Source organism: Coregonus clupeaformis, chromosome 10, assembly GCF_020615455.1.
Source record: "Coregonus clupeaformis isolate EN_2021a chromosome 10, ASM2061545v1, whole genome shotgun sequence".
NCBI lineage: Eukaryota > Metazoa > Chordata > Actinopteri > Salmoniformes > Salmonidae > Coregonus > Coregonus clupeaformis.
In genome coordinates this window covers 4,132,890-4,159,584 of record NC_059201.1, presented here as the reverse complement: position 1 = coordinate 4,159,584, position 26,695 = coordinate 4,132,890, and the positions used below count along the sequence as shown (strand labels likewise).

Sequence of the window (26,695 nt, the reverse complement as noted above, 5' to 3'; positions counted from 1 at the left end):
CTTCACTGTCCTCTCAGTAGACTCCTCTTCCTCTTCATTGTCCTCTCAGTAGAATCCTCTTCCTCTTCACTGTCCTCTCAGTAGACTCCTCTTCCTCTTCACTGTCCTCTCAGTAGACTCCTCTTCACTGTCCTCTCAGTAGAATCCTCTTCCTCTTCACTGTCCTCTCAGTAGACTCCTCTTCACTGTCCTCTCAGTAGAATCCTCTTCCTCTTCACTGTCCTCTCAGTAGAATCCTCTTCCTCTTCACTGTCCTCTCAGTAGAATCCTCTTCCTCTTCACTGTCCTCTCAGTAGACTCCTCTTCCTCTTCACTGTCCTCTCAGTAGAATCCTCTTCACTGTCCTCTCAGTAGAATCCTCTTCCTCTTCACTGTCCTCTCAGTAGAATCCTCTTCACTGTCCTCTCAGTAGAATCCTCTTCCTCTTCACTGTCCTCTCAGTAGAATGCTCTTCCTCTTCACTGTCCTCTTTCTAGACTCCTCTTCACTGTCCTCTCAGTAGACTCATCTTCCTCTTCACTGTCCTCTCAGTAGACTCTCTCCTCTTCACTGTCATCTCAGTAGACTCCTCTTCCTCTTCACTGTCCTCTCAGTAGAATCCTCTTCCTCTTCACTGTCCTCTCAGTAGAATCCTCTTCCTCTTCACTGTCCTCTCAGTAGACTCCTCTTCACTGTCCTCTCAGTAGACTCCTCTTCCTCTTCACTGTCCTCTCAGTAGACTCCTCTTCCTCTTCACTGTCCTCTCAGTAGACTCCTCTTCCTCTTCATTGTCCTCTCAGTAGAATCCTCTTCCTCTTCACTGTCCTCTCAGTAGACTCCTCTTCCTCTTCACTGTCCTCTCAGTAGACTCCTCTTCACTGTCCTCTCAGTAGAATCCTCTTCACTGTCCTCTCAGTAGAATCCTCTTCCTCTTCACTGTCCTCTCAGTAGAATCCTCTTCACTGTCCTCTCAGTAGAATCCTCTTCCTCTTCACTGTCCTCTCAGTAGACTCCTCTTCCTCTTCACTGTCCTCTCAGTAGACTCCTCTTCACTGTCCTCTCAGTAGAATCCTCTTCACTGTCCTCTCAGTAGAATCCTATTCCTATTCACTGTCCTCTCAGTAGACTCATTCAGTCTTTTAACTTAAAGTAAAATACAAAAGTTGTTGTAAAATATTTGTAGAACAGAGTAGGCTTAATTGTCTTTTCTACATAAATCAGTATCTATAAGTAATTATCTGCTCTCAGAAAATTTTTAGTTTTACAGTGGGGTCTGGCTATGTCTATTTCTGCTGTGAGGAAAGTGATAGTTTTAACACACACTGTTGGTGGAGATAACCTGGTGAGAGGACCACTTCCACACGTACGCTATAATACTGAACTGAAGACGCTGTGCTCATTTCTAACAATTGTTTCATCATGAAGTTTGTTTCCCTTGAATGGTTCATAGTAACATACTTTGTTTAGATCAGTATCTATGAGTATTGTCTTCTTTGACCCCATGACAAGCTAGGCCTATGTTTGACATGTTTCCACTCACACTTCATAATGCATAACCTAGCCTCTCTCTAATTTGGATGAAAGAGAGCACGAGATGCCTAGAGACTTACTGCACTACCCAGGACTCCCTGGAAAAACAGTGGCAATAGATGCTGAGTGGACTATCCTGGCTAAATAAATACATAAAATAATGAGAATGTCAGGGCTTGAGAATGTCAGGGCTTTCCCAGCCGAAGAGGTTCCAAGGGGTTCCGAGCCAAAACTTGGCCCTTGTTGTGTTGATCACTTGAGACAGGCTGTTTGGTAGGAGGACATTTCCACAAATGAGTCACTGTTAGAGGGTGTTTTTTATGTACATTGTTTTGGAAGGGCTATTTTACAACAACAAAAAACACGCATGGGTATTCTTCTAGCTTAAACCACTCTCAGATGCTGGGAAACACAGCAGGAGGTAGACACAGTGGAGCAGTGGAGAGGATCAAGGACATTACTGCTCTCAAGTCCAGTGTTGTATCTCTACTTAGTGGGATAGGTGATAGGGCTGGCTGCTTGGCTGCTGCTGGGCTGGCTGCTGGGCTGGGCTGGCTGCTGGGCTGGCAGCTGGGCTGGCTGCTGGGCTGGGCTGGCTGCTGGGCTGGCAGCTGGGCTGGCTGCTGGGCTGGGCTGGCTGCTGGACTGGCTGCTGGGCTGGGCTGGCTGCTGGGCTGGCTGCTTGGCTGGTTGCTGGGCTGGCTGCTTGGCTGGCTGCTGGGCTGGCTGCTGGGCTGGCTGCTGGGCTGGTTGCTGGGCTGAGCTGGCTGCTGGGCTGGCTGCTGGGCTGGCTGCTGGGCTGGCTGCTGGGCTGGCTGCTGGGCTGGCTGCTGGGCTGGCTGCTGGGCTGGGCTGGCTGCTGGGCTGGCTGCTGGGCTGGCTGCTTGGCTGGTTGCTGGGCTGGCTGCTGGGCTGGCTGCTGGGCTGGCTGCTGGGCTGCTGCTGGGCTGGCTGCTGGACTGGCTGCTGGGCTGGCTGCTGGGCTGCTGCTGGGCTGGCTGCTGGACTGGCTGCTGGGCTGGGCTGGCTGCTGGGCTGGCTGCTGGGCTGGCTGCTGGGCTGGGCTGGCTGCTGGGCTGGCTGCTTGGCTGGTTGCTGGGCTGGCTGCTTGGCTGGCTGCTGGGCTGGCTGCTGGGCTGGCTGCTGGGCTGGTGTGGGTGTGCTGGGCTGGCTGCTGGGCTGGCTGCTGGAATGAAATGGGCTGTGTGTGTGTGTGTGTGTGTGTGTGTGTGTGTGTGTGTGTGTGTGTGTGTGTGTGTGTGTGTGTGTGTGTGTGTGTGTGTGTGTGCGTGTGTGCGTGCGTGCGTGCGTGCGTGCGTACGGTGCGTGTGTGTGTTCGTGCATGCAGGTGTGTGCAAACGCCTGTGTCGCCATACATTAGATGAATGCAAAATGGATCCGGTCCATGGTATTTTAGATGAATCTAATGTTGAGAGAGAAGGCTGACAACACAAAGCCTGCTGTAGAGCACATTCTCTGCTAGCTTTATCAAGAATGAAACAGGGAACCAAAGGAACAGCAAGAGACCAGAGATCTATTTGCATCAATCTGAATCTACCAATGGTAAATAAGGAGAGCACTGGAAATAAAACAGGGCTGAACTGGGATTCTCACTGTCTTACTGTTAGATGTAAAACACCATCTCCTGTCAACATTCAGACATTGTCATAGAAAACAGTATTATCCCCAGATGGGGATTGGTTTTGCAGCAGATTTAACCATAAAAACATAAAGGCCAATATTACCCTCATAAAATATATATATATTTTTTTGTAATATTACAAACTTGTTACTTTAGGTATTACTTCCGTAACATTACACCAGGTCTATGTTATTATCCATGATGAGGTCATAATACTTTGAAAGTGTTCCTCTTTCATCTAAATAACAGCAGTGCCCTGAGCACAGCACCATCCTCCTACATTAGGTCATGCTACAGTGTTGCTAATGTTGTTGTGATGTTGTGTTGCACTAGGCCCCCCAGGTTTGTGTTAGTCACACATGTTGCCCAATACACCCTTCCACTGGGCAATCGGCGTAAGTAAAAAGGTACAAAGAGAAATCACATCAAGGCGTCCTTTCAGTGTGCACACCGAGGTCATCTGGGTAAAAAATTAAATAATAATACATCCCCATAGCATGATGCTGCCACCACCATGCTTCACCGTAGGGATGGTGCCAGGTTTCCTCCAGACGTGACGCTTGGCATTCAGGCCAAAGTGTTCAATCTTGGTTTCATCAGACCCAGATAATCTTGTTTCTCATGGTCTCAGAGTAAGTGCCTTTTGGCAAACTCCAAGCGGGCTGTCATGTGCCTTTTACTGAGGAGTGGCTTTCATCTGGCCACTCTACCATAAAGAGTGACCTACTGTATTTTTGAAAAATTCCGATCTGGTTTTCGGGCCCACCACAGCACAGAGACAGCCTTAGTTAAAGTGGTAAATGATCTTAGAGCCAACACAGCTCTCTGTCCTTTCACTCTTGCATTTAAGTGCTGTATTCTGGACAGACTGGAGAGGTGGATTGGCCTCTCTGGTCCAGTTCTAAATTGGTTTAGGAGCTATTTAGATTCTGAACTAAATTTCGAATCACACATTAGGAATGTGACCAAAATAGCTTTTTATCACCTGGGGAACATTGCCAAGGTGCGGCCATTTCTCTCTCAGGCTGATACAGAGAGACTCATCCATGCTTTTATTACAAGCAGGCTTGACTACTGTAATGCTCTCCTGTCTGGTCTAGCCAAGAAAGCCATTGGTCAACTGCAAAACATACAGAATGCTGCAGCACGGGTACTGACCAAGACCAGACGGAGAGCACACATTACACCGGTTTTAACGTCTATGAACTGGCTGCCTGTGAGTTTTTGAATTCATTTTAAGATTATTCTGTTGGTTTTTAAATCAATCCACGATTGTGCACCCCAATACAAGTCAGACATGCTTTTAGGTTATGTACCCAGTAGGTCCCTCAGGTCCTCTGGCACTGGCCTTTTAACTATCCCAAAGCCTAGGACCAAGAGGCATGGAGAGGCAGCCTTTAGTTACTATGCCCCCAGCCTCTGGAATAGCCCGCCAGAGAACCCGAGGGGGCTCAAAACAGTGGACATGTTTGTTTTTCCTCGGGAGGCTTTTTAGTCATTTAGTTTTATTGTTATTCTTTTGTTTTTAATCCTCTTATGTTTGTTGTGTAGTAAATATTTCAGTTTTCATTTCCATTGTTTTTATGATATTTTTCCTGTGAAGCACCATTCCATGTCTGAAATGTGCTGTATAAATAAAGCTTGATTTGATTTGATGTGATCAGTTTGGAGGGTTAAAACTTTCAAATATTCAGGCATTAAACCTCTCTCTGATAAGCCTCCATTATACCGAAATTGTATCTAAATCCAAACTGGTTTTCTAGCACGCTACTAAGAGAAACCCATCCTATGTTTGGGAGTGGGGCTTTTTGCCTTTTTGCAGATTAAAACCTTATATTTTCGGAGGATTGACAAGTATCCTGCTTTTTAAATGAAGTCATGCAGAGTTGGCTACAGTTTCAATTTCATCCTCCAGAAAAGGCAGATCTAATACTACACTAAATCATATGACTAAACTCCAATGTACTCATAAAGAAGAATAACATTTTGGGAAACAATGTACAAGAAGGGTACAATATTTATGAAGGACATTGTAAAGCATGAATGGTAAAATGATGTCACACAAGCAACTAACACCAGTGTTTGGAGGTGTGTGCTCAATACAACATATTAACCAACTCACTGTGGCTCTGCAACAGCATTGGAAGAGACAATTGCTTAAAGAATACATTAAATAATTAGTCTGTCTGCCACCCATTAAAAATCATACATGGCTTAAAATGATTAGTATAAATCAAAAAATGGATCAGTTTCACTTAAAAAAGGTCTGACAGCAATAGCATATAAAATTCAAGTCAGCTGGGAACAGGTTTTTCGCGTCCCAACACCTTGCCGCAGGATCTATGAACTGACATATGAAACAACAATGAACACATAAATCTGTTAGTTTCAATTTAAGCTATTATATAAAATACTTGCTACAAAAAAGAATGCTCAATATGAGGGGCATTGAACCTTATTCAAACTCTGCCATGAGGAAACAGAATCAATAGGACATACTTTCTAGAACAGTCAATCGGTGACTCGCTTCTTTTAGAGTCAGGTCCAGGAATGGTTGTTATGTCATAATATCAGGGTTCAGATGGACCTGCAAACTGTATTGTTAGGGGATCTGAAAAACCCTGATCAGTCAATGGGAAATATCATTATACTCTTGGGTAAAGTATTTATTTTTAGGGCAACGTCAGTATAAATGTTACAAATAGGGAGGATCAGGACCCTTCAGTAGTTCAGTAAGACATCACAGTCAAATGGAGGGATGTATTGCAAAAGGATTGGAGTTAAGATCAGAATGAATGGTGATTGGTCGCTGTGGGTGAAAATCCAGCACTTGAAGGGGTTGGAGTTAAGATCAGAATGAATGGTGATTGGTCGCTGTGGGTGAAAATCCAGCACTTGAAGGGATTGGAGTTAAGATCAGAATGAATGGTGATTGGTCGCTGTGGGTGAAAATCCAGCACTTGAAGGGGTTGGAGTTAAGATCAGAATGAATGGTGATTGGTCGCTGTGGGTGAAAATCCAGCACTTGAAGGGGTTGGAGTTCAGATCATAATGAATGGTGATTGGATGCTGTGGGGTAAATCCAGCACTTGAAGAGAAAGAGGAAATTAGGAATATATGTATAATTATTTAACTACAGGTACCGTAGATGTGAGCAGAAATAGCTGTGAGTAGCAGTAAAAGTATTGTTGTCCCCTAGTTTACTGCAATCAGAGTAAAACATGCATTATAAAAATAAGGGGGATTAGAAACGCAAATAAATAAAATGACATATTCAGACCTACAGTCTATCTGCAATATTAAAGTTACCTACAGTCTATATACAATATTAAAGGAACCTACAGTCTATCTGCAATATTAATGGAACCTACAGTCTATCTGCAATATTAAAGTTACCTACAGTCTATATACAATATTAAAGGAACCTACAGTCTATCTGCAATATTAAAGGAACCTACAGTCTATCTGCAATATTAAAGGAACCTACAGTCTATCTGCAATATTAAAGGAACCTACAGTCTATATACAATATTAAAGGAACCTACAGTCTATCTGCAATATTAAATGAACCTACAGTCTATATACAATATTAAAGGAACCTACAGTCTATCTGCAATATTAAATGAACCTACAGTCTATATACAATATTAAAGGAACCTACAGTCTATCTGCAATATTAATGGAACCTACAGTCTATCTGGTGTTGAAGAACAATGAGGAAAAATAAGGAAATGAGTGGCTCTGTCTCAACTGGCACCCTATTCCCTATTAACCCTGGTCAAAACTAGTGCATAGGGTGCAATTTCAGACACAGTTAGTGTCTATTGTTCGTTTGACAGACAGCACAGCAGGAAGGAGGTAATGAGCCGTTGTAATGAAGCGGTTTGCTCCACCTCCCATTATCTAGCAGATTACGATCCTGAGCTGCAGCAGATAGAGAGAGACCCAGAAGATCCTGAGCTGCAGCAGATAGAGAGAGACCCAGAAGATCCTGAGCTGCAGCAGATAGAGAGAGACCCAGAAGATCCTGAGCTGCAGCAGATAGAGAGAGACCCAGAAGATCCTGAGCTGCAGCAGATAGAGAGAGACCCAGAAGATCCTGAGCTGCAGCAGATAGAGAGAGACCCAGAAGATCCTGAGCTTCAGCAGATAGAGAGAGACCCAGAAGATCCTGAGCTTCAGCAGATAGAGAGAGACCCATAAGATCCTGAGCTGCAGCAGATAGAGAGAGACCCATAAGATCCTGAGCTGCAGCAGATAGAGAGAGACCCAGAAGATCCTGAGCTGCAGCAGATAGAGAGAGACCAAGAAGATCCTGAGCTTCAGCAGATAGAGAGAGACCCAGAAGATCCTGAGCTTCAGCAGATAGAGAGAGACCCATAAGATCCTGAGCTGCAGCAGATAGAGAGAGACCCATAAGATCCTGAGCTGCAGCAGATAGAGAGAGACCCAGAAGATCCTGAGCTGCAGCAGATAGAGAGAGACCCATAAGATCCTGAGCTGCAGCAGATAGAGAGAGACCCAGAAGATCCTGAGCTGCAGCAGATAGAGAGAGACCCAGAAGATCCTGAGCTGCAGCAGATAGAGAGAGACCCAGAAGATCCTGAGCTTCAGCAGATAGAGAGAGACCCAGAAAATGAACTTCAAATCAACACTGCTTTCTTCACAGTAATATTAGCTGATGTCTGACTCATATGAGTGTTGTGTTACTGTCACGCCCTGACCTATAGAACTCTAGTTAGTTTGGTCAGGGTGTGAATATCATGTGTGTGTTGATTCTATGTTTTGTGTTTCTATGTTTGGCCGGGTGTGGTTCCCAATCAGAGGCAGCTGTCGCTCGTTGTCTCTGATTGGGGATCATACTTAGGCAGCCAGTTTTCCTGCCTGTGTTGTGGGATCTTGTTTTGTGCTCGGTGAGTTTGGCTTGTGTGTGTATAGCCTTCCGACGTCACGTCACGTTTCGTTGCCTGTTGTTGTTTTGTATGTTTATTCGGTTTAATAAACATGGATGTATTTCACGCTGCGCCTTGGTCTGACCCGTCCTTCAACGACCGTGACAGTTACAGCATATCATCATTAGATTGTACATTTTAGTCATTTAGCAGACGCGACTTACAGTTAGTGAGTGCATACATTTTCATACTGGCCCCCCCGTGGGAAACGAACCCACAACCCTGGCGTTGCAAGCGCCATGCTCTACCAACTGAGATACACGGTATACATGATAATATTGTGGACACTGTTGTAAGACAGATCTCCGGCTGTTGAACGCATACACACACACACACACACACACACACACACACACACACACACACACACACACCTTTCACCCAGGGTTGCTGATGTGTAGTAGGTGCAGTGTTTGATATGTCCTTCTGTCCTCCGGCAATATGTGCAGGGTGGTGCACAACAACTTTAATTTGGTTCAAGGATCAGCCTGTTAAACAACACACCAGCTGATCAGCCTGTAGTTTAATTAATAGGGAAGAAAGGAGTTGAGTGAGAGAGAGGGAGAGAGAGAGAGAGAGAGAGAGAGAGAGAGAGAGAGAGAGAGGGAGAGGGGGGGAGGAGGACTGCAGAGAGCAGAGTCGGGTTTGATGATCAGAACAGCAGGGTGGCGGTGCTTGTTCTGATCTAACACCAGCAGCTAAATCTCTAAAGTTCTGTTTAGTCCTTTTAATGGAGGGTATCTGTATGGTAATTACTAAAAGCCATATGCAGATTAGCCTTAACTTCTATAGGAGAGGAAGAATGGCGCCGGAGAAGATGGCTGCCGTTTTACAGCCCTCTAACCAATTGTACTATTATATGTGTTTTTTCGTGTCTCTTCTGACCAAAAATAACTTCTGGATATCAGGACAGCGATTACTCACCTCGTATTGAATGAAGATTTTTTCTTTACTTCTTTAAAAAAAAACTCTAGACCACCTTTACTCCACACACAGAGACGCATACAAAGCTCTCCCTCGCCCTCCATTTGGCAAATCTGACCATAACTCTATCCTCCTGATTCCTGCTTATAAGCAAAAACTAAAGCGGGAAGCACCAGTGACTCGGTTAATAAAAAAGTGGTCAGATGACGCAGATGCTAAGCTACAGGACTGTTTTGTTAGCACAGACTGGAACATGTTCCGGGATTCTTCAGATAGCATTGAGGAGTACACCACATCAGTCACTGGCTTCATCAATAAGTGCATCGATGACGTCGTCCCCACAGTGACCGTATGTACATACCCCAACCAGAATCCATGGATTACAGGCAACATCCGCACTGAGCTAATGGGTAGAGCTGCAGCTTTCAAGGAGCGGGACTCTAACCCGGACGCTTATATGAAATCCCGCTATGGCCTCAAACCAACCATCAAACAGGCAAACAGGCAAAGAGTCAATACAGGACTAAGATTGAATCGTACTACACCGGCTCTGACGCTCGTCGGATGTGGCAGGGCTTGAAAACTATTACAGATTACAAAGGGAAGCACAGCCGCGAACTGCCCAGTGACACAAGCCTACCAGATGAGCTAAATCACTTCTATGCTCGCTTCGAGGCAAGCAACACTGAAGCATGCATGAGAGCATCAGCTGTTCCGGATGACTATGTGATCACGCTCTCCATAGCCGATGTAAGACTTTTAAGCAGGTCAACATTCACAAGGCGGCAGGGCCAGACGGATTACCAGGACGTGTACTCCGAGCATGTGCTGACCAACTGGCAAGTGTCTTCACTGACATTTTCAACATGTCCCTGACTGATTCTGTAATACAATCATGTTTCAAGCAGACCACCATAGTCCCTGTGCCCAAGGACACTAAGATGACCTGCCTAAATGAATACCGTCTGTAGCCATGAAGTGTTTTGAAAGGCTGGTCACGGCTCACATCAACACCATTATCCCAGAAACCCTAGACCCACTCCAATTTGCATACCGCCGCAACAGATCCACAGATGATGCAATCTCTATTGCACTCCACACTGCCCTTTCCCACCTGGACAAGATGAACACCTACGTGAGAATGCTATTCATTGACTACAGCATTCAACACCATAGTGCCCTCAAAGCTCATCACTAAGCTAAGGATCCTGGGACTAAACACCTCCCTCTGCAACTGGATCCTGGACTTCCTGACGGGCTGCCCCCAGGTGGTAAGGGTAGGTAACAACACATCAAGGGGGCCCCTCAGGGGTGCATGCTCAGTCCCACTCAGTTTGGAGTGTGACTGTTTGAGGTTGTGGACAGGTGTCTTTTATACTGATAACAAGTTCAAACAGGTGCCATTAATACAGGTAACGAGTGGAGGACAGAGGAGCCTCTTAAAGAAGAAGTTACAGGTCTGTGAGAGCCAGAAATCTTGCTTGTTTGTAGGTGACCAAATACTTATTTTCCACCATAATTAGCAAATAAATTCATTAAAAATCCTACAATGTGATTTTCTGGATTTTTTTTCTTCTCATTTTGTCTGTCATAGTTGACGTTTACCTATGATGAAAATTACAGGCCTCTCTCATCTTTTTAAGTGGGAGAACTTGTACAATTGGTGGCTGACTAAATACTTTTTTTCCCCACTGTACATGTGACCTCAATTACCTCTACTAACCGGTGGCCCCGCACATTGACTCTGTACCGGTACCCCCTGTATATAGACTCCCTTCTGTTATTTTATTTTACTGACGCTCTTTAGCTATTTGCTTTTATTTTTAATTTTTCTTAATTAACACTTTTTCATTTTGCATTTTTCTTTTTAAAAAACAGTGTTGTTGGTTAAGGTCTTGTAAATGAGCATTTCACTGTAATGTCTACATCTGTTGTATTCGGCGCATGTGGCAAATAACATTTGATTTGATTTGATTTTAAACTGAGAAGAGCTTTCTGGGGCAGAGTTTGACTTGATGATCTGTTTAGTACATCTAATGAATAGGGTAGAAAGGCGAGGAGAGAGAGGCAGAGAGGGTGGAGGAGAGAGGCAGAGAGGGGAGAGGAGAGAGGCAGAGAGGGGGGAGGAGAGAGAGGCAGAGAGGGGAGAGGAGAGAGAGGCAGAGAGATTAGAGGAGAGAGGAGAGAGGGGAGAGAGGGGAGAGGAGAGAGAGGCAGAGAGAGGAGAGGAGAGAGAGGCAGAGAGGGGAGAGGAGAGAGGAGAGAGCGGAGAGGAGAGAGAGGCAGAGAGGGGAGAGGAGAGAGAGGCAGAGAGGGGAGAGGAGAGAGGGGAGAGGAGAGAGGCAGAGAGGGGAGAGGAGAGAGGAGAGAGGGAGAGGAGAGAGGAGAGAGGGGAGAGGAGAGAGAGGCTGAGAGGGGAGAGGAGAGAGAGGCTGAGAGGGGAGAGGAGAGAGAGGAGAGAGATGCAGATAGAGGAGAGGAGAGAGAGGCAGAGAGAGGAGAGGAGAGAGGAGAGAGGGGAGAGGAGAGAGAGGCAGAGAGAGGAGAGGAGAGGAGAGAGAGGCTGAGAGGGGAGAGGAGAGAGAGGGAGAGAGGGGAGAGGAGAGAGAGGAGAGAGAGGCAGATAGAGGAGAGGAGAGAGAGGCAGAGAGAGGAGAGGAGAGAGGAGAGAGGGGAGAGGAGAGAGAGGCTGAGAGAGGAGATGAGAGAGAGGCTGAGAGCGGAGAGGAGAGAGGAGAGAGGAGAGAGGAGAGAGGAGAGAGGAGAGAGGAGAGAGGGGAGAGGAGAGAGAGGCTGAGAGAGGAGAGGAGAGGAGAGAGAGGCTGAGAGGGGAGAGGAGAGAGAGGGAGACAGGGGAGAGGAGAGAGAGGAGAGAGAGGCAGATAGAGGAGAGGAGAGAGAGGCAGAGAGAGGAGAGGAGAGAGAGGCAGAGAGAGGAGAGAGGAGAGAGGGGAGAGGAGAGAGGAGAGAGGGGAGAGGAGAGAGAGGCTGAGAGGGGAGGGGAGAGGAGAGAGAGGCAGAGAGGGGAGAGGAGAGAGGCAGAGAGGGGAGAGGAGAGAGGAGAGAGAGGCAGAGAGGGAACTGCAGGGATGCGATGATCAGAACAGCAGGGAAATGGTAGATTGGGATCAGCTCTGTTCTGGCCCTGTTCTGGCCCTGTTCTGGCCCTGTTCTGGCCCTGTTCTGAACCTCTGTTGTACGGAGCCCTCACCACCTGTCTCAAGGCTCTCTGTGTTTTTAATCAAGGGTGTCTCACTAAGGAAAGAGCCAGTGACAGGAAAGGAAAAGAGAGGGGAGGGCAGCAGAGAAGGACTTTCATTTCATGATCCAACAGCAGGGTAGTGGTTGGTTCTGATGTTCTGATGTATTGAGCTTTAACACCACTGTCTCTTTCCCTCTGATTAGTCCTTTTAATTAACGCAGGAATCCTTAGGTGCTACAGTGAGGGAAGAAAGTATTTGATCCCCTGCTGATTTTGTACGTTTGCCCACTGACAAAGAAATTATCAGTCTATAATTTTTATGGTAGGTTTATTTGAACAGTGAGAGACAGAATAACAACAACAAAATCCAGAAAAACGCATGTCAAAAATGTTATAAATTGATTTGCATTTTAATGAGGGAAATAAGTATTTGACCCCTCTGCAAAACATGACTTACTACTTGGTGGCAAAACCCTTGTTGGCAATCACAGAGGTCAGACATTTCTTGTAGTTGGTCACCAGGTTTGCACACATCTCAGGAGGAATTCTGTCCCACTCCTCTTTGCAGATCTTCTCCAAGTCATTACGGTTTCGAGGCTGACGTTTGGCAACTCGAACCTTCAGCTCCCTCCACGGATTTTCTATGGGATTAAGGTCTGGAGATTGGCTAGGCCACTCCAGGACCTTAATGTGCTTCTTCTTGAGCCACTCCTTTGTTGCCTTGGCCGTGTGTTTTGGGTCATTGTCATGCTGGAATACCCATCCACGACCCATTTTCAATGCCCTGGCTGAGGGAAGGAGGTTCTCACCCAAGATTTGATGGTACATGGCCCCGTCCATCGTCCCTTTGATGCGGTGAAGTTGTCCTGTCCCCTTAGCTACCAATTTGTAAGTCGCTCTGGATAAGAGCGTCTGCTAAATGACGTAAATGTAAATGTAAATGTTAGCAGAAAAACACCACCAAAGCATAATGTTTCCACCTCCATGTTTGACGGTGGGGATGGTGTTCTTGGGGTCATAGGCACCATTCCTCCTCCTCCAAACACGGCGAGTTGAGTTGATGCCAAAGAGCTCCATTTTGGTCTCATCTGACCACAACACTTTCACCCAGTTCTCCTCTGAATCATTCAGATGTTCATTGGCAAACTTCAGACGGCCTGTATATGTGCTTTCTTGAGCAGGGGGACCTTGCGGGCACTGCAGGATTTCAGTTCTTCACGGCGTAGTGTGTTACCAATTGTTTTCTTGTTGACTATGGTACCAGCTGCCTTGAGATCATTGACAAGATCCTCCCGTGTACTTCTGGGCTGATTCCTCACCGTTCTCATGATCATTGCAACTCCACGAGGTGAGATCTTGCATGGAGCCCCAGGCAGAGGGAGATTGACAGTTATTTTGTGTTTCTTTCATTTGCGAATAATCGCACCAACTGTTGTCACCTTCTCACCAAGCTGCTTGGCGATGGTCTTGTAGCCCATTCCAGCCTTGTGTAGGTCTACAATCTTGTCCCTGACATCCTTGGAGAGCTCTTTGGTCTTGGCCATGGTGGAGAGTTTGGAATCTGATTGATTGATTGCTTCTGTGGACAGGTGTCTTTTATACAGTTAACAAACTGAGATTAGGAGCACTCCCTTTAAGAGTGTGCTCCTAATCTCGGCTCGTTACGTGTATAAAAGATACCTGGGAGCCAGAAATCTTTCTGATTGAGAGGGGGTCAAATACTTATTTCCCTCATTAAAATGCAAATCAATTTATAACATTTTTGACATGCGTTTTTCTGGATTTTTTTGTTGTTATTCTGTCTCTCACTGTTCAAATAAACCTACCATTAAAATTATAGACTGATCATTTCTTTGTCCGTGGGCAAACGTACAAAATCAGCAGGGGATCAAATACTTTTTTTCCCTCACTGTACATCCATTTTTGGACTTATAAATTAACTATATCCACTATACCCACTGATTGTTGAAGAATATAGCTTATAAATGCCTCATGAGCTTAGTTCAACTGTCATAACCCATCAGAACCCAAAATACAAGCTTGTTTTATTCCAGTGTTTGTAAACAATGTAAATGTAAACAAACACTGAATAGTCTCAAAACATGGTTCAACTATATTTTCTATATCATGGATGGTTTGTCCTTGCATCCATAGCTCTGTCTAGGAATGTGTTTAAATTAAGGATTCTAGCTTTATTAAGGGTCATGGGTGTCTCACTAAGGGAAGACATGGTATTTTAATTATTAAAAGTAATATGCGGATTAGCCTCAATTTATGATCGCAAAAGCGTTAAATATTTGTCCTCTGTCCTTGATGGTTTGTGTCAGTTTGTTTTATGAAAATAATTTGTACGATATTTTCCCTTCAACATCTGAGCAGCGTTACAGGAATATCACTGCTCTCTTCTCAAACCTACTCTCCTTTAACACCTTAACAGCGTTAGAGGTTAAAGGTTAATGGTATCAAGCTCAGCTAAACCATGAGCATGGAAATGTCACTGCAAATACCAATAAATATGTTCCTGGCTATTTCGAAGTGGCGGTCGCCAATTCTCATTCTGCAACACAACGCAGTACTTTCTCATTCTGGTCAGATAAACACATTTAGCAACAAAAAAAAAAAAGGTCCTTAGAGACGGATCCAGAATCCCAAATACTAAAGAATAATTTATTCTCTCACTGAAAATCAGAGCAGGTGTCCATTCTGTTACCGGAATTCAAGGTATTTGTCCTCTGCCCTTGATGGTTTGTATCAATTTGTTTTATAAATCACTGCTCTCTTCTCAAACCTAGTCTCCTTAACACCTAAACAGCGTTAGAGGTTAATGGTTTATGGTGTCAATCTCAACTAAAGCAGGAGCATGGAAATGTCACTGCAAATACCAATAATCATGTTCCTAGGCTATTTCAAAGTGGCGGTCGCCATTACAAAAGATACAACAATGAATAAGACAATAGGCAATAGGCCTTTTTCAATCAGAAAGCAAAATGGCATGAGAGTACCCCTTGTTGCTTGTAATTTATACAGTTATGCCTATGCAATTATAGCCACCAGCAGTTTAATTAGATATAGAAGTAGCATTATTTTCTGACTTGGGGGGGCAATGTTACACCTTTGTACAGTGCGTTCAGAAAGTATTCATACCCCTTGACCTTTTCACACATTCTGTTGTGCTACAGCCTGAATTCAAAATGGATTAGATTAAATATATGTTTTATCTCACCCATCTACACACAATAATCAACAATGACAACGTTAAAACATGTTTTTAGACATTTTTGCAAATGTGTTGAAAATTATATACAGAAAAGCTAATTTACATATTTATTCACACCCCTAAAATCAATGCTTTGTAGAAGAACCTTTCGCTGTGATTACAGCTGTGAGTCTTTCTGGGTAAGTCTCTAAGAGCTTTCCACACCTGGATTGTGCAATATTTGTCCATTATTCTTTTCACACTTCTTCAAGCACTGTCAAGGGGATTGTTGATCATTGCTAGACAGCAATCTTCAAGTCTTGCCATAGATGTTCAAGCCGATTTAAGTCAAAACTGTAACTTGGCTACTCAGGAACATTCAGTTTTGTCTTGGTAAGTAACTCCAGTGTATATTTGGAAAGCAGACTGAACAAGGTTTTTCTCTAGGATTTTGCCTGTGCTTAGCTCAATTCCGTTTATTTGTGTCCAAAAAAAAACTCCCTAGTCCTTGCCGATGACAAGCATACCCATAACATGATGCAGCCACCACAATGCTTGAAAATATGAAGACTGGTACTCAGTGATGTGTTGTGTTGGATTTGCCCCAAACATAACACTTTGTATTCAGGACAAAACATTTATTTATTTGCCACATTTTTTTGCAGTTTTACTTTAGTGCCTTGTTGCAAACAGGATGCATGTTTTGGAATATTTTTGTTCTGTACAGACTTCCTTCTTTTCACTCCATCAGTTAGGTTAGTATTGTGGAGGAACTACAATGTTGTTGATCCATCCTCAGTTTTCTCCTATCACAGCCATTAAACTCTGTAACTGTTTTAAAGTCACCATTGGCCTCATGGTGAAATCCCTGAGCGGTTTCCTTTCTCTCTGGCAACTGAGTTAGGAAGGATGCCTGTATCTTTGTAGTGACTGGATGTATTGATACACCATCCAAAGCCTTTTTAATTAATAACTTCACCATGCTCAAAGGGATATTCAGCATCTGTTTTTATTTTTTTTACACATCGACCAATCAGTGCCCTTCTTTGCGAGGCATTGGAAAACCTCCCTTGTCTCTGTGCTTGAATCTGTGTTTGAAATTCACTGCTCGACTGAGGGACCTTACAGTTCATTTTATGTGTGTGTTACAGAGATGAGGTAGTCATTCAAAAATTATGTTAACCACTATTATTGAACACGGAAATAGTCCATGGAACTTATTAATGCGATTTGTTAAGCACATTTCTACTCCTGAACCTATTTTGGCTTGCCATAACAAATACTTATTGACTCAAGACATTTCAGATGTTACTTTTTTATACATTTCTAGAATGTTCTACAAACAAAATTCCACTTTGACGTTATGGGGTATTGTGTGTAGATCAGTTACACAACATCTACATGTAATCAATTTTAAATTCAGGCTGTAACACAACAAAATGTGGAAAAAGTAAAGGGGTGTGAATACTTTCTGAAAGCACCGTACGTGTTCTCTCGTGAAACCTGTGATTTAAAGTTACAACACATAGAAGGCTCAAGGCCGGAAAACAATGTGTTTTATCGCTTCACAGTTATTGCGTACAGTTTATTCTGAGTGGCAAACCATTGATTTGGAACAGAGCATATTACCACTGGTTTAGAGTACATTCTGAAAGGCACTACACAGAGAGAGAGACCATGTTGGTGTGTGTTTCTTTGCTGTCTGTAAAAGTGTGTGTGTGTGTGTGTGTGTGTGTGTGTGTGTGTGTGTGTGTGTGTGTGTGTGTGTGTGTGTGTGTTTGGGCTGGGCAATAGGGCCAAAATATCATATCACGCTATAAAAAAAGAAATGGACGGTATGACGGTATTTGACAGTATTTTATGTTTTTGAATAATAAAAGTTCTACATCTGCTTCATGAGTAGTGCGTGACCCTACGGTGGCAACACATACATGCTAAGTGATTTCAATTGGGTCTTTCCCTATTCTGATTGTTTTATACTGTTCAATTCAACTCCAACCTAAAATAATTTCCTGCATTTCCTGCACTAATTTGAGATAATTTCCACACTGTCACGCAGGGCTGCATGGTATGGGACCAAGAATATAGGCCTTATTGTTAACCAAATGTTGCAATTGCGATTCGTCTTGCGATTTACATCAATACACTTGGATGAACTGTTGGAATCATGGAAATATAACATTTAAACTAATTATATAGTTAGAATATAAATAATAGTAGGTACTTTGAATACAGTGTTGACTGACATGACAGCAAATTAAAATCCCAGGGAGGAGTTATTGTGACAGGGTAGGAACCAAAGTGTTGGTCAGTGTTTCTTAGGGGAAACTATAGTCTTTGGCTGCATTAAATGTTTCTTCATGTAGCCAACATATTCATGCTTTAGAAGATACTGTTGCACAAACAACATGCTGATTTAGACCTACACCAGCGCTGGTATTCAGCTACGTTTGCTCTGACTCAGTACATTTATTAGCTAGCTAGTCAGCTAACTAGTGATTAGCATTAGCGGCTAACATGATTTAGCTAAAAACTTGCTAAGAAAATATAAACGAGCTGTTTGCAGATGTAAGAAACATAAACTAATAGTGTAATTATAGAACGCTAGTGGATTTATATTAAGATGCAAAGTGGAAACAACATCGATGTCATCAACATTGTCGCATGTGCTGCATTGACCATGCAGACTAGAGGTTGACACAAGAACAGGACTTGTGGGTCCCATTGAATTCTATCAGGAATGGGAGTGAAGTTCTAGAGTCAAGTTCGGATCAGGAGTGGACAGGATCAACAGTCTACAGGAACGGGCAGTCCAGGAATACTTATAAACAGAGTTTTTGGGTGTAAATATGTAATGTGTGGAGCATTTCATTAAAACAACAACTGTGTAGCTTAGGCCTAGTATAGTTTACTCAAGTTAAATTCAATAAAAATATGAATGGTCATTTCCCCCCCCTTCCCCCTTCCGTCGGCTCACTCTCGCGCCTCAGAGGCTACCTCAGATGCCAACCTACATTAGTTAAATGATGAAGCCTTCAATAGAGGAATTGCAATGTCTTGTTGCAGCCAAGGACCCATCATTAACATGCACATTAGAGCCAATGAAATTGCAATGTTTCAGCTAAATTTGATGGAGTTGTCTTTGACAACGAAGGAACCGGCTTGTGATTTGATCAAATAGGCAACTAACTGGAGAGTGGGACAAGAGGCCTGAAGCTGCGACTCCCATCAAGCCCAATTGTTTGCGTATTTAACTAAACCCCTGCCGTTTATGTTATTCCCCACGTGGGAATCAAACCCACAACCCTGGCATTTGCAAACACCATGCTCTACCAACTGAGCTACATCCCTGCCGGCCATTCCCTCCACCTACCCTGGACCAATTGTGTGCCGCCCCCACGGGTCTCCCGGTCACGGCCATCTACGTCAGAGCCTGGATTCGAACCAGGATCTCTAGTGGCACAGTTATCACTGCGACGCGGTGCCTTAGACCACTGCGCCACTCGGGAGGTGAAGAGTGAAATAAAAAATAGATTGACTTATGCGGTACTGCCACTCAGGTGTTTTTTGTTCATGTTGTAAATGTTAATGTGTTGTAATTGTTCGTATGTGTGCAGTGCTCAGCTGTAGGCTACATATGTATGCCAGTGAGCATCCTGTCCTCCAGCCTTAATCCATCTGCATTTAGGGCATTTAGAATACGCTCTTATCCAGAGAGACTACAGTCGGTGCATTTAACTAAAATAGGTAAGACAACCACATATCACAGTCGCATATTACATTAGTTAAATTATTTTCAATACTTCCTAAACAAACACAATAACGTACTTATTTCTGCGTGCAGAAAATGAGCACGGGACGGGACAGGAATGTTCCGCGGTTATGAAACAGTTGCAGAATCAGGACAGTACAGGAAGAAGTTTGACAGGAATTAATTTTCACTAATTAATTTTTCATTAATGCAGACTGTACGCAAGTGTATCGTGGTCAAGCAACAACGAATGTTCTACTTGAGTGACAGGGGGCGGGGCTAGGTCTGTGTGGAAAGCAGCATGGTGAGATCGGTGGAAACTATAAAAAGGTTTGAAGGACGTTACACACGTCATATATCATATAGCATATAATATTTAACAAACCAAACATTCAAATACCTTTATAGAAGGTAAAGTAAAAACCCAAACCGGTCCGTGCATCAATTCCGGTATATAGTCAAATACGGTTTACCGCCCAGCCATAGTGTGTGTTTGTGTGTGTGTGTGTGTGTTTGTGTTTGTGTTTGTGTGTGTGTGTGTTTGTGTTTGTGTTTGTGTGTGTGTGTGTGTGTGTGCGTGTGTGTGTGTTTGTGTTTGTGTGTTTGTGTGTGTGTTTGTGTTTCAAATCAAATCAAATCAAATTTTATTGGCTACATGCGCCGAATACAACAGGTGCAGACATTACAGTGAAATGCTTACTTACAGCCCTTAACCAACAGTGCATTTCTTTTTAACAAATAAAGTAAAAATAAAACAACAACAAAAAAAGTGTTGAGAAAAAAAGAGCAGAAGTAAAATAAAATAACAGTAGGGAGGCTATTTATACAGGGGGGTACCGGTGCAGAGTCAATGTGCGGGGGCACTGGCTAGTTGAGGTAGTTGAAGTAATATGTACATGTGGGTAGAGTTAAAGTGACTATGCATAAATAATTAACAGAGTAGCAGCAGCGTAAAAGGATGGGGTGGGGGGGCAGTGCAAATAGTCCGGGTAGCCATGATTAGCTGTTCAGGAGTCTTATGGCTTGGGGGTAGAAGCTGTTGAGAAGTCTTTTGGACCTAGACTTGGCACTCCGGGACCGCTTGCCGTGCAGTAGCAGAGAGAACAGTCTATGACTAGTGTGGCTGGAGTCTTTGACAATTTTGAGGGCCTTCCTCTGACACCGCCTGGTATAGAGGTCCTGGATGGCAGGAAGCTTGGCCCCAGTGATGTACTGGGCCGTACGCACTACCCTCTGTAGTGCCTTGCGGTCGGAGGCCAAGCAGTTGCCATACCAGGCGGTGATGCAACCAGTCAGGATGCTCTCGATGGTGCAGCTGTAGAATTTTTTAAGGATCTGAGGACCCATGCCAAATCTTTTCAGTATCCTGAGGGGGAATAGGCTTTGTCGTGCCCTCTTCATGACTGTCTTGGTGTGTTTGGACCATGATAGTTCGTTGGTGATGTGGACACCAAGGAACTTGAAGCTCTCAACCTGTTCCACTACAGCCCAGTCGATGAGAATGGGGGCGTGCTCAGTCCTCTTTTTTTTTCCTGTAGTCCACAATCATCTCCTTTGTCTTGGTCACGTTGAGAGAGAGTTTGTTGTTTGTGTTTGTGTTTGTGTTTGTGTGTGTGTGCGTGTGCGTGTGTTTGTGTTTGTGTTTGTGTGTGTGTTTGTGTTTGTGTGTGTGTGTGTGTTTGTGTTTGTGTTTGTGTGTGTGTGTGTTTGTGTGTGTGTGTGTGTTTGTGTTTGTGTGTGTGTGTTTGTGTTTGTGTTTGTATGTGTGTGTGTTTGTGTTTGTGTGTGTGTGTGTGTGTGTGTGTGTGTGTGTGTCTGTATGACAGACAACACGGAAACAAGAATCTTCAAGGCCTGATAATCAGAGAGGGGAAGGTGGAAGGTTGTTGATTCCCGTGTGAGTGAGACAGAGACAGAGAGAGAGACACAGAGAGAGAGAGACAGAGAGAGAGAGAGAGAGAGAGAGAGAGAGAGAGAGAGAGAGAGAGAGAGAGAGAGAGAGAGAGAGAGAGAGAGAGAGAGAGAGAGAGAGAGAGAGAGAGAGAGAGAGAGAGAGAGAGAGAGAGAGAGAGAGAGAGAGAGAGAGAGAGAGAGAGAGAGAGAGAGAGAGAGAGAGAGAGAGAGAGAGAGAGAGAGGGGAAGAAACCGAGGGTGGACAGGGTTGGAAGGGGTTGTTGATTCCTGTGGTCCTACAGAGGTTTGAAGGCTTCACCCCAGGAATAGCAGCTAATTCTACTGTGTGAGGGCAGCAGCACCTCTCTCTATCTCCCTGCAGGCTAGGAGGGCAGCAGCACCTCTCTCTATCTCCCTGCAGACTAGGAGGGCAGCAGCATCTCTCTCTATATATCCCTGCAGCCTAGGAGGGCAGCAGCACCTCTCTCTATCTCCCTGCAGGCTAGGAGGGCAGCAGCACCTCTCTCTATCTCCCTGCAGACTAGGAGGGCAGCAGCATCTCTCTCTATATATCCCTGCAGCCTAGGAGGGCAGCAGCACCTCTCTCTATCTCCCTGCAGGCTAGGAGGGCAGCAGCACCTCTCTCTATCTCCCTGCAGGCTAGGAGGGCAGCAGCACCTCTCTCTATCTCCCTGCAGACTAGGAGGGCAGCAGCACCTCTCTCTATCTCCCTGCAGGCTAGGAGGGCAGCAGCACCTCTCTCTATCTCCCTGCAGGCTAGGAGGGCAGCAGCACCTCTCTCTATCTCCCTGCAGGCTGGGAGGGCAGCAGCACCTCTCTCTATCTCCCTGCAGACTAGGAGGGCAGCAGCACCTCTCTCTATCTCCTTGCAGGCTAGGAGGGCAGCAGCACCTCTCTCTATCTCCCTGCAGACTAGGAGGGCAGCAGCACCTCTCTCTATCTCACTTCTTGATGATCTGGGGAGCTTGTTGATGATCACCAAGGAACTTGAAGCTCTCAACCTGCTCCACTACAGCCCCATCAATGAGAATGGGGACGTGCTCAGTCCTCTTCTTTTTCCTGTAGTCCACAATCATCTCCTTTGTCTTGAGAGGTTGTTGTCCATGTTCATCTTGTCCAGGTTAGAAAGGGCAATGTGGAGTGCAATAGAGATTGCATCATCTGTGGATCTGTTGGGGCGGTATACAAATTGAGGTGGGTCTGGGGTCTCTGGGATAATGGTGTTGATGTGAGCCATGACCCGCCTTTTAAATACTTCATGGCTACAGACGTGAGTGCTACGGGTCGGTAGTCATTTAGGCAGGTTACCTTAGTGTTCTTGGGCACAGGGACTATGGTGGTCTGCTTGAAACATGTTGGTATTACAGACTCAGACAGGGAGAGATTGAAAATGTCAGTGAAGACACTTGCCAGTTGGTCAGTGCATGCTCGGAGTACTCGTCCTGGTAATCCGTCTGGGCCTGTGGCCTTGTGAATGTTGAACTGCTTTAAAGTCTTAACCACATCGGCTACGGAGAGCGTGATCACATAGTCATCTGGAACAGCTGATGCTCTCATGCATGCTTAAGTGTTGCTTGCCTCGAAGCGAGCATACAAGTAATTTAGCTCGTCTGGTAGGCTCGTGTTACTGGGAAGCTAGCGGCTGTGCTTCCCTTTATAGTCTGTAGTAGTTTGCAAGCCCTGCCACATCCGACGAGCATCGGAGCCGGTGTAGTACGATTCAATCTTAGTCCTGTATTGACTCTTTGCCTGTTTGATGGTTCGTCGGAGGGCATAGCGGGATTTCTTATAAGCGTCCGGGTTAGAGTCCCGCTCCTTGAAAGCGGCAGTTCTACCCTTTAGTTCAATGCGGATGCTGCCTGTAATCCATGGCTTCTGGTTGGGGTATGTACGTACGGTCACGACGTCATCGATGCAATTGACTGATGTGGTGTACTCCTCAATGCCATCGGAAAAATCCCGGAACATATTCCAGTCTGTGCTAGCAAAACAGTCCTGTAGCTTAGCATCTGCGTCATCTGACCACTTCCTTATTAACCGAGTCACTGGTGCTTCCTGCTTTAGTTTTTGCTTATAAGCAGAAATCAGGAGGATAGAATTATGGTAAGATTTGCCAAATGGAGGGCGAGGGAGAGCTTTGTATGTGTCTCTGTGTGTGGAGTAAAGGTGGCCTATCGTTTCTTTTCCTCTGGTTACACATTTAACATTCTGGTGAAAATTAGTTAGAACGGATTTAACTTTCCCTTCATTAAAGTCCACGGCAACTAGGGGCGCTGCCTCTGGCTGAGCGTTTTCCTGTTTGCTTATGGCCTTATACAACTCATTGAGGGCAATCTTTGTGCCAGCATCGATTTGTGGTGGTAAATAGACAGCTACGAAAAATATACACTACCAGTCAAAAGTTTGGACACACCTACTCATTCAAGTTTTTTTTTTTTTTTTTACTATTTTTTACATTGTAGAATAATAGTGAAGTCATCAAAACTATGAAATAACAGATATGGAATCATGTAGTAAACAAAAAAGTGTTAAACAAATCAAAGTATATTTTATATTGAGAATCTTCAAATAGCCACCCTTTGCCTTGATGACAGCTTTGCACACTCTTGTCATTCTCTCAATCTTTTCCTGTTGAAAAACAAATGATAGTCCCACTAAGCCCAAACCAGATGGGATGGAGTATCGCTGCAGAATGCTGTGGTAGCCATGCTGGTTAAGTGTGCCTTGAAATCTAAATAAATCCCAGACAGTGTCACCAGCAAAGCACCCCTACACCATAACACCTCCTCCTCCATGCTTTACGTCTCACAAAGACACGGCGGTTGGAACCAAAAATCTCAAATTTGGACTCCAGGCCAAAGGACACATTTCCACCGGTGTAATGTCCGTTGCTCGTGTTTCTTGGCCCGAGCAGGTCTCTTCTTCTTATTGGTGTCCTTTAGCAGTGGTTTCTTTGCAGCAAATCGACCATGAAGGCCTGATTCAAATAAAATAAAATAAAAACAAATCAAATGTTATTTGCCACATGCGCCGAATACAACAGGTGTAGACATTACCGTGAAATGCTTACTTGCAGCCCTTAACCAACAATGCATTTAAAACAACAACAACAAAAAAGTGTTGGAAAAAAAGAGCAGAAGTAAAATAAAATAACAGTAGGGAGGCTATATACAGGGGGGTACCGGTGCAGAGTCAATGTGCGGGGGCACCGGCTAGTTGAGGTAGTTGAGGTAATATGTACATGTGGGTAGAGTTAAAGTGACTATGCATAAATAATTAACAGAGTAGCAGCAGCGTCCCCTCTGAACAGTTGATGTTGAGATGTGTCTGTTACTTGAACTCTGTGAAGCATTTATTTGGGCTGCAATTTCTGAGGCTGGGAACTCTAATAAACTTATCCTCTGCAGCAACGGTAACTCTGGGCTCCCAGTTTCATCATAGCGCTTGATGGTTTTTGTGACTGCACATGAAGAAACGTTCAGAGTTCTTGAAATGTTCCGTATTGACTGACCTCATTTCTCTTTGCTTATTTGAGCTGTTCTTGCCATAATATGGACTTGGTCTTTTATCAAATAGGGCTATCTTCTGTATACCACCCCTACCTTGTCACAACACAACTGATTGGCTCAAATGCATTCCAGGTGACTACCTCATGAAGCTGGTTGAGAGAATGCCAAGAGCGTGCAAAGCTGTCATCAAGGCAAAGGGTGGCTATTTGAAGAATCTCAAATGGAAAATATATTTTGATTTGTTTCACACTTTATTTGGTTATTTCATAGTTTTGATGTCTTCACTTTTATTCTACAATGTAGAAAATAGTAAACATAAAGAAAAAATCTGGAATGAGTAGGTGTGTCCAAACCTTTGACTGGTACTGTAGAAGAAATCTCTCTTGGTAAATAGTGTGGTCTACAGCTTATCATGAGATACTCTACCTCAGGTGATCAAAACCTCAAGACTTCCTTAGTATTAGATTTCTTGCACCAGCTGTTGTTTACAAATATACACAGACCTCTACCCCTTGTCTTACCGGAGTCAGCCATTCTTTTATTTTTTATTATTATTATTATTATTATTATTTTTTTTTATTAGTCATTTAGCAGACGCTCTTATCCAGAGTGACTTACATGAGCAATTAGGGTTAAGTGCCTTGCTCAAGGGCACATCGACAGATCTTTCACCTAGTCGGCTCGGGGATTAGAACCAGCGACCTTTCGGTTACTGGCACAACGCTCTTAACCACTAAGCTACCTGCCGCCCCATTATTAAATTTTTAGTTTTTTTCCCCATCGCTGCAGCTCCCGCATGGACTCGGGAGAGGCGAAGGTCGAAAGCCGTGCGTCCTCCGAAACACAACCCAACCGAGCCGCACTGCTTCTTGACACAAATGCCCGCTTAACTCGGAAGCCAGCCGCACCAATGTGTCAGAGGAAACACCGTACACCTGGCGACCATGTCAGCTTGCACTGCGCCCGCCCCGCCACAGGAGTCGCTAGTGCGCGATGGGACAAGAACATAGCCATGGTTTACTGCCATAGTATATCACCCATAGCCATGGTTTACTGCCATAGTATATCACCCATAGCCATGGTTTACTGCCATAGTATATCACCTATAGCCATGGTTTACTGCTATAGCATATCACCCATAGCCACTCCTATTTGGTAGTGTTCAGCTGTCATATTACATTGAACTGAATAGTTTTATAGTTTACTTCTGTTCTTCAATCGTTTTACGTCTACAGTCTTGTAGCCACATCCATTGCTCTAATCCAGTCCTTTACTAATGGGCAGTATTTACAGATGAATGCTTCTTCTCTTCTCCATTAAATTAAGAGAGATCAAAGGGCTAATTGAAAAAATAACATGTTGTTGGGATTTACAGCTAAGGGAGCTCTCTCCTGAGAGCGAATTACCTTGTTTTTTTAATGATAAGGCCAAGAGACCAGAACAAAATGGACAAAATTGTCAAGTAATCCCAGACACTATCTCTGAATGTAATTGCGGTGGTGAACTTGAGAGCAAGTGGTGTCAAACTAATTTAGAAGTTTGAGGGATATCGTACCCAAAAAAAAAAAGAAAAAAAAAGCTTACAGTACCTGGTATTCTCAGGCGGTCTCCTGTCCCAGTTCAAACCAGGCCCGACCCTGGTTTAAAAACATATAAAAAATATGGATAATGTATGTGTAGTGCAGTCCTATTGCTAACTGCCATCTGTCCAGCATGTTGTATTCCACCTCGTGGAGCAAGCTGTCACACATCAGAGAAAACAGCCATGATCGGCATTTTGATGTTGTCTCCATCTTTAACCCTTGTTCGCCCCTTCTCTCCTCAGATTCCTCAGATCAGCTATGCCTCCACGGCCCCGGAGCTGAGCGATGACCGGCGGTACGACTTCTTCTCCCGCGTGGTGCCTCCGGACTCGTTCCAGGCCCAAGCCATGGTGGACATAGTCAAGGCCATGGGCTGGACCTACGTATCTACCGTGGCGTCAGAAGGATCCTACGGAGAGAAGGGAGTGAATGCCTTCCAACAGCTGTCCAGAGAATCAGGCGAGTCCCGAAGTGACCTCTCCGGTGGAATGTTCTCTAACGTTCTTTAATGTG

At 44.5% G+C, this 26,695-nt stretch overlaps 1 protein-coding gene across 1 annotated transcript in view; it reads left to right on the top strand.

Moving 5' to 3' along the window:
• LOC121574703 (metabotropic glutamate receptor 7-like) overlaps positions 1-26,695 on the top strand; it is a 318,674-nt gene that overhangs the window by 66,704 nt on the left and 225,275 nt on the right. Inside the window, exon 2 of the mRNA XM_041887245.2 lies at positions 26,425-26,641. Coding sequence (XP_041743179.2) covers positions 26,425-26,641 — 217 coding nt within the window. The remainder of the gene's footprint in view (positions 1-26,424; positions 26,642-26,695) is intronic.